The sequence below is a fragment of the Saccopteryx bilineata genome, chromosome 2 (assembly GCF_036850765.1).
Source record: "Saccopteryx bilineata isolate mSacBil1 chromosome 2, mSacBil1_pri_phased_curated, whole genome shotgun sequence".
Lineage (NCBI taxonomy): Eukaryota > Metazoa > Chordata > Mammalia > Chiroptera > Emballonuridae > Saccopteryx > Saccopteryx bilineata.
The window spans coordinates 372,231,186-372,238,533 of NC_089491.1; the positions used below are offsets into that span (position 1 = coordinate 372,231,186).

General features: G+C 50.3%; 1 protein-coding gene across 1 annotated transcript; it reads right to left on the reverse strand.

Moving 5' to 3' along the window:
• Positions 1-347: 347 nt before the first annotated feature.
• On the reverse strand, positions 348-6,301 carry AOC2 (amine oxidase copper containing 2). Its single transcript, XM_066255407.1, has 4 exons — positions 4,714-6,301; positions 1,440-1,725; positions 1,074-1,203; positions 348-733 (listed from the first exon to the last, which is right to left on the reverse strand). The coding sequence occupies exons 1-4, from the start codon at positions 6,299-6,301 to the stop codon at positions 467-469; spliced, it is 2,271 nt and encodes a 756-aa protein (XP_066111504.1). The 3' UTR covers positions 348-466.
• Between the last annotated feature and the right edge of the window lie 1,047 nt (positions 6,302-7,348).

A 7,348-nucleotide genomic window follows, 5' to 3' on the forward strand; every position in this document is an offset into this window, starting at 1 on the left:
AAATATCTGGTATGATGATCACCAAATGTGAACACTAGTTATTTCTGAGTGGTAGGATTTGTGGTGATTTTACTTGACTATTTTAATAATAATACCATTTATATAAATTCATCATTTTAAAAAAAGAAACTAGCCCTGGCCAGATAGCTCAGTTGGTTAGAGCATCATCACAAAGCACAGAGGTTGCTGGTTCAATCCCAGGTCAGGGCACATATAGGAACAGATTGATATTCCTGTCTCTCCCACTCTCTCTAAAATCAATAAAATAAACATTTTTAAAAAAACATGAAAAAAGAAACTGAAAATATGAATTAATCAAAAGGCTATATGGGTGTTTAGTGTGGGAAGAAGCTGTTTTCTGAATAACATTAAGAGGATGGGAGGGGAGTGGGAACTGGGAACAGAGAGGAAGGTACATATGTCTTAGCACCCACCCCCCACTCCATGTCCCATCACACCCTTGGGGTTAAAAGTCTTGATAAGAGAAAGGTGGCAGGTCTGGGACACAGGTCACCAAGTGGGGGATGCAGGCCACAGGGTTGACATCACAGAGCCCAGCATCCTGGCCCTTCTCAAAGTAGACGCTGCCAGGGGAGAAGATTGAGGGATCCTCATCAAAGAAGTTATAGGGTCGGAGCAAGAAGCCAACTCTGTTCCCCACAGTAACTGTGTTGGGGACATCCTCAGCATGGGGGATGTGCAGGAAGCTGGCTGTAACCCAGGCCACCAGGTCCTGCAGGAAGAGGGAGTTGCTGGAGAACTTTGGAGGGAAGACCCAGAGAACCACCCCTCAGCCACAATCCCCAACGTCCAGCCTCAGCCCTGCTTCCAGACCTCCTTCCAGCCCCAGACTCTCAAAATGTGATGACCCATGTAGGAAGCTGTAGGGTAATCAGTATCCCAGGTCTAATCTCACCCCAGGAGGGATGACTCATAATGGTCATCAGAGAACTCCTTGGCTTCTGAATCTGAGAAACTAGAAATATACCATTCTCTCCAACCTAGGGTCAGGGGTTGGGCAGCCAAGACGCTGGACAGAAGAGCCCCTCCCCTCTGTCTCTAGAGCTACCAACCTCTCCGAGGAGAGTTTCATTATTGATGAAGTCAGCAAAGGCAATAGTTGGTGTCCAGATGTCATTCTGGTAATAGATGCTGCTGCTCTGTGACTCTTTTTCTTTCCTCTGGGTCACCACGAGCTGGTATCTGACCAGGAATGTTGTAAGAAGGTGGAGTCAGAAAATATCAAAGATCTCTACTGTCCCAGAAGTCCTTTGGATCAGATTCTGTGTGAGAACATCTCCCAACCCATATCTACTTGGATCTGAGAGGAGGTACAGGGTTGATGGTAAGCCAAGGACAATAAGTTGGGGTCTCTAAGAGCTGGGATGGGGAGGAGGACCAGTCTTTCCCTACCACCCAGTATCCAGAGCCCTTCTCACCTCCCCCAGCTGAGGGCCCTTTCCATGTCGCTCTCCAGGGGCATGTGGATGCCGAAGGGGCTGTGGATCTGGATTCGGTAACCACGCTGATGACCCCAGGCATTAGTCTGGTTGCCAGCCAGGTAAAGGTAGCGAGGAAGGGGATTTCCCAAGGAAAAAGCTGCCAGGTCCTCCCTTCCCAGGACCTGCCGAGTCAGCTGTGGACGCTGCAGTTGGTGTTCTGGACTCCAAGGGGCTGCCACCGGTTTAAATACCACGTCTTCAGCTACCACCCAGTTTTTCAGCCCTGCCAGGTGAGGGGAAGGAGAGGAGTTCCATACCAGGTGAGACAGTTTCCTCATCTCCTCTACCACTTCCACTGTTCTGCCTGACAAAGGGCAGCAGAACTCATCAGAAAACACTACGTGCTGGGAGCCAAGAGGTCTAGATCTGAGAGCTAGCTCATCTTCTTTGACCCTGCCCTGTGGTTACCTCCAGTCACAAGTGGCTATTGCATGTAAGTTAAAAATACAGTTCCTCTGCCTGACCAGGTGGTGGTGCAGTGGATAAAGCATCGGACTGGGATGCGGAGGACCCAGGTTCGAGACCCCAAGGTCGCCAGCTTGAGTGCGGGTCATCTGGTTTGAGCAAAACTCACCAGGTTGGCCCTGGCCGGTTTGGCTCAGTGGTAGAGCATCGGCCTGGCGTGCAGAAGTCCCTGGTTCGATTCCCGACCAGGGCACACAGGAGAAGCGCCCATCTGCTTCTCCACCCCTCCCCCTCTCCTTCCTCTCTATCTCTCTTCCCCTCCCGCAGCCAAGGCTCCATTGGAGCAAAGATGGCCCGGGCGCTGGGGATGGCTCCTTGGCCTCTGCCCCAGGGGCTAGAGTGGCTCTGGTCCTGACAGAGCGACACCCTGGAGGGGCAGAGCATCGCCCCCTGGTGGGCATGCCAGGTGGATCCCGGTCAGGCGCATGTGGGAGTCTGTCTGACTGTCTCTCCCCGTTTCTAGCTTCAGAAAAATACAAAAAAAAAAAAAAAAAAAAAAAAACAACCTCACCAGCTTGGACCCAAGGTCGCTGGCTCAAGCAAGGGGTTACCCGGGCTGCTGAAGACCCACAGTCAAGTCACATATGAGAAAGCGATCAATGAACTAAGGTGTCGCAACGAAAAACTAATGATTGATGCTTCTCATCTCTCTTCGTTCCTGTCTGTCTCTATCTATCCCTCTCTCTGACTCTGTAAAAAAAAAAAAAACAGTTCCTCAGTCACACTAGCCACATTTCAGGGGCTCAATAGCCACATGTGGACACAGCACATTTCCATTTCTGCAGAAAGTTCTGTTAGCACTGGTCTACCCTTGGACCAATTATTTCTTTATTCTCATTTTCTGAACCTCTACACTGAACATAATAAAAGCTGTTCTGTGGAAAAGCATACACAGGTGGCCAGTTGCATTCTTATAACTATGAAAGGGACATTTGTCTTGGAGAAGCTGGCTGGAAAAACTCAGTCCTCTTCCACGGTGCTCTGCATACCCCTATTAGCTTTCTTTCTAAACAAGATGGAGATGACTTTCAGTCTTTTTCAAAAGTGAATAGATTTAGCCTGACCAGGCAGTGGTGCAGTGGATTGAGCATTAGCCTAGATGCTGAGGACCCAGGTTCAAAACCCTGAGGTTGCCGGCTTGAGCGTGGGCTCACCAGCTTGAGCGCAGGGTCACCATTTTGAGCATGGGATCATAGACATGACCCCATGGTTGTTGGCCTGAAGCTCAAGGTCACACTCACTAGCTTGAGCTAAGGGTCACTGACTCAGCTGGAGCCCCCCTGGTCAAGGCACATATGAGAAAGCAATCAATGAACTAAGGTGCCACAACTATGAGTCGATGCTTCTCATCTACCTCTCTTTTTGTCTGTCCCTGTGTCTCTCAAAAAAAAAAGTATATAAATAGATTTATATCTTTAAATTGTCTGGGATATCCTTAGAACTCTATTGCATTGGTAACCTGCACTCATCATGCCACCCACTTGGCATTAGATCGTATACTTGACAAGACTGTCATTTTCTTTAAACATGACCTATATGAAGGCAGCTGGCACAGGGGGTGCTCTACTGAAGCCAGTGCCTCTGTTGGCTGTCCTATGCACAGGGGGCCTGACAGCCTCTGGCCCAGACTATGTTGTACCCACTAAAGAGCCAATAAACATTACTCGATTTTACTTCCTAAGACAAGGCTCTTTAATACCAAAAACGCTGAAGGGACACCTCAAATCAGAAAGGTCATATTCCAAATATATCAAAGAATCGTTAATATGCCATTTCAATCATGCTATTTCCTTTGTTCTTCCTCCCCCCTCTGCGCACGCACGCATGCGTGCACACACACACACACACACACACACACTCTCTCTCTCTCTCTCTCTCTCTCTACACCCAGGAAAATAAAATCTTTCACAAGAAATATCCCTAGTTACAGCACAATATAATTGGGCATCTGCCCCCATACTCAGTTTCCCTAACTGTAAACTGGAAAGGGTCTGGTGGATTTATAATTTTCCTCTGGGTCTAACCGTCTGATTTGACAAGTTGGTTATTTTCTGTCCCCAACAAAACATGTCAGGAGCAGCAAGTGCTTTTTGCACTCTGAGACCTACTTGAGAACTCCCTCTCTACACTTGCAGCAAGCCTACTACATGCCTACCACGCCACTGGAGAGCCCACTGTGTTGACACAGGCTGACAGGGGTGGGATAGCCCTCCCCAGGAGGATGGGCCACTATCCTGTCTCCCCAGTTGTCTGAATTCCTGTGGAGCAATTGTCAGCTGTACTCCACCTCCGTCTCATGTCCGGGCCACCTCTACCCTGAAAATCTCTTTAGATGGACTGCTTCCTACCTCTGTTCAGGTCCCCACTTTACCCTCCTCCACTGACCTGCAAAATTAGGACTCAGAGAACCCCAACTCCAGCCTCATCCAGCCTTAGGACAAACTCACCACCCAGTCACTCAAGGTTAAGGCAGACAGGCATAGCCGTTGCATTAAACTAATTTCTCAGTGGCAGCAAGTCAGAGGGGCTGGATGATCAGAACTTGGCGAGGGAACCCTCTACCTCTGCCAGATACCAAATAAACCCAGTATTTCAGACTGACTGCAGATGCATACACTCAAATCAGTCCCTGCTCTGTGAATTGTGGAGCAGGAATGCTACTCTCTTGCCTCTTCTGGCTTGATGGGGGGATCTCCCTTCCCTCTGCCCCACCCCAACTCGCAACCCTCATTCCCTGAGCACTCACCTGCCACATCCAGGTCCAGCTTGAAGTGGAAGGCATGTGTGTGCACCGTCCCCAGCACCCGTTCCCCTACACGGTTCCCAAAGAGGAGGCTTTCTTCCCCTCCACTCAGGAAAGCTGTGTTGATGAAGCCTGTGGCATGGACCCGCCCTTCAAGTGCCCCATTTGGGTACAATACAAAGTCCCAAATGTAGTCATAGTTGCCTACAGATGACACAGACCTGACTACAAGAGCTGAGCTGGCCAAACCACCGTAGAAATGACTCTCAAGGTGATTGTGGTGCCTACGAAGGGGTAATCCTTGGGCCTCCTCAAATATACACACAGCCCCTGGGAGCAGCTGGACTGCTGCTTTGCCTACTAATATGTGGATGTCCACCATTGTAGATTGATAGGGGCAGTCCACACCCCGCACCAAGCCCCGGCTGTTACGGCCAAGTCCGTAGCTGCTATCCAAGTATCGGGTCATCATTGTCTTGGGTGAATCAGCACCGTAGATAGTTACACACTCCTGGACACTGATTTCATAGGCTACTCGCTCGCCCTTGAACTGAATATCAAAAATCCTCATGCCACTGAATACCCCATGGCCAAAGGTAAATGTCCAGAGGGAGGATACCACCAGGTTCCCCTGTACACTGTACTGGGAGCCCTGGGGTGAAAACTGAAGAGGAGGAAGAGGACCTGGGGAGACCCGGGACCTCAGGGATGAAGCCCCATTTGGCAGGGGCAGAGGAACTCGAACCACTTCCAGCCGGCCAGCCTTAAACTCCCATTCCAACTGGCCCAAGTCTGCATAGTAGCGCCCGAGGTAGAAGACCTGCTGGACAGCCCAGTGGGCAGGGTCCAGGGCCCTGTGGTCCAGCAGTAGCTCCAGCCCCACTGGGTGAAGGAAAATCCCAACACCTGAGATGTTATGGTGGAGCGCTATCCAGGTAGTACGGTCCCCTGAGCGCAAGCCACTAGGTGTGGCATGCAGAGATGCCAAGGTGGAGCCATTGTAGTTGAAGACTGAAGCAAGGAAGACTGGTGCCTTGGGTAGCTCCACCTCTTTCAAATGTGTCCACATCTGGGCAAACTCAGTTCCCAGCATTGGGCGGCGGTGATAGGGCACGGGGCCCCCGTGACGCTCCACAGTCACATCCCGCATGTAGGTGGGGTGGGGCAGCGGTCCCACCACCAGCTCACTCACATTGGGCTGGGGTTGTCCGCCAAAGAAGACGATGGCCAGTGCCTCCCGGGCAGGTGGGGGGCTCCCCCTGTCCAGGTGTGCCAAGGCTGCAGCCTTGGGGGGCAGCTGCAGCTCCACCGAGAAGATGCAGTTGTCTGAGGGGCGGGCCTGGGCTGCATCCACCAGGCCTGGCCCCAGCTGCTGGGTCAGAAAGCTCATCACAGCCATCAGCTCCTCTCGGCTCAGGTCTGCAAACAGCTGGCTCTGGCCAGGGTGTGTCCACCGCTGGGCACCATGGGATACAGAGGGGCAGCGGGGAGGCTGGCTGGAGCCCCCTCGGCTGGTCAGCAAGACATAGGTCAGGGCAAAGATGGTAATGAGGGAAAGTGCCAGGAACACGAGGACTACCTTGATATTCATGGTGAATGCCGAGCTGAAATGAGTCCTACCAGCCGCTCCTCCCAGTGACTGACATCAAATCAGGGCTTATATTCAGTAGGATAGGAATGGAGAAAACTCCACCCTGTGGGTTGAACGGGAAATGTCTGACCTTGATTTATATAATTCGGTTCCAATTTTCTGTTCTGTGGTTTGGCCCAAGGCACTACTTCCACGTGCATAGCACCCTCCATCACTGAACTCTTACCGGCTGCACGATCAGTATTCACTACTGATCTCCATCATTTAGACCAGATCAGAGGACATTTGAAGTAATGCTAAACTGCCTTCCACTCAAAACGAGTGAGGAAGAATGGAAATCCCAGATGCCCAATCAAGTCCTGTGCGCTGAATGTAGCCACTAAAACTGGCCATTTTCCTACCTCCTGGCAGGTGCTGCTCCCCAATATTTCTAGGACCTACTGCCCAGTTCAGCAGTAAGCACTGTGTTCTGCCATTTATGTAAGGTCAAGTTCTTGATCTGTAGTCTCAGGCCTCTTCTGTCTAGTCAGTGAGAAAGGAGTCACTAAAGGCCTGAGCTTAGCAGTCATATTTGTACACTAAACCCAGGTCCCTAAGCTGTGTGACCACAGGGGAGGCACTTACAAGTCTGTCTCCTCACCTATAAAGAAGGGATAAAACTACCTTATAGATTCATGAAGATTAAATGTGACCATGCATATAAAGGGCTTGTTAGCTACTGGTCATCACTGAAACAGAACAGAACAGATGTCTGTCTCCATCTTTCAAGACTTTAAATTTCTTTTTGCAGAGACAAGGGGATCATTGGATACCAGAAGGCTACTCTACAAGATGGAAGTTGAGGAAACTTTATTTCAGAGGGAGCTAGGGTCCTAGATGGCTCTCCAAGTCATCTGAAAACTAAAACCAGGAGTCTCCTGACATCTTAAGAAATTAAAAACATTATTTGGAGGGGAGAATTAGTGTAAGAGAAAGAAAATGACAGCGTAGGGTGCTCTATGAACCAGGTGATTCCACACACGGCACCACAGCAGCCTCTACTGGCAG

Coding starts and splice junctions, on each gene's coding strand:
- AOC2 (XM_066255407.1), bottom strand. CDS start 6,301: ATGAATATCAAGGTAGTCCTCGTGTTCCTGGCACTTTCCCTCATTACC. Junction 1,726..4,713: donor GCTGGACCTGGATGTGGCAG/GTGAGTGCTCAG, acceptor CTCACCTGGCAG/GGCTGAAAAACTGGGTGGTA. Junction 1,204..1,439: donor AGGGCCCTCAGCTGGGGGAG/GTGAGAAGGGCT, acceptor ATTCCTGGTCAG/ATACCAGCTCGTGGTGACCC.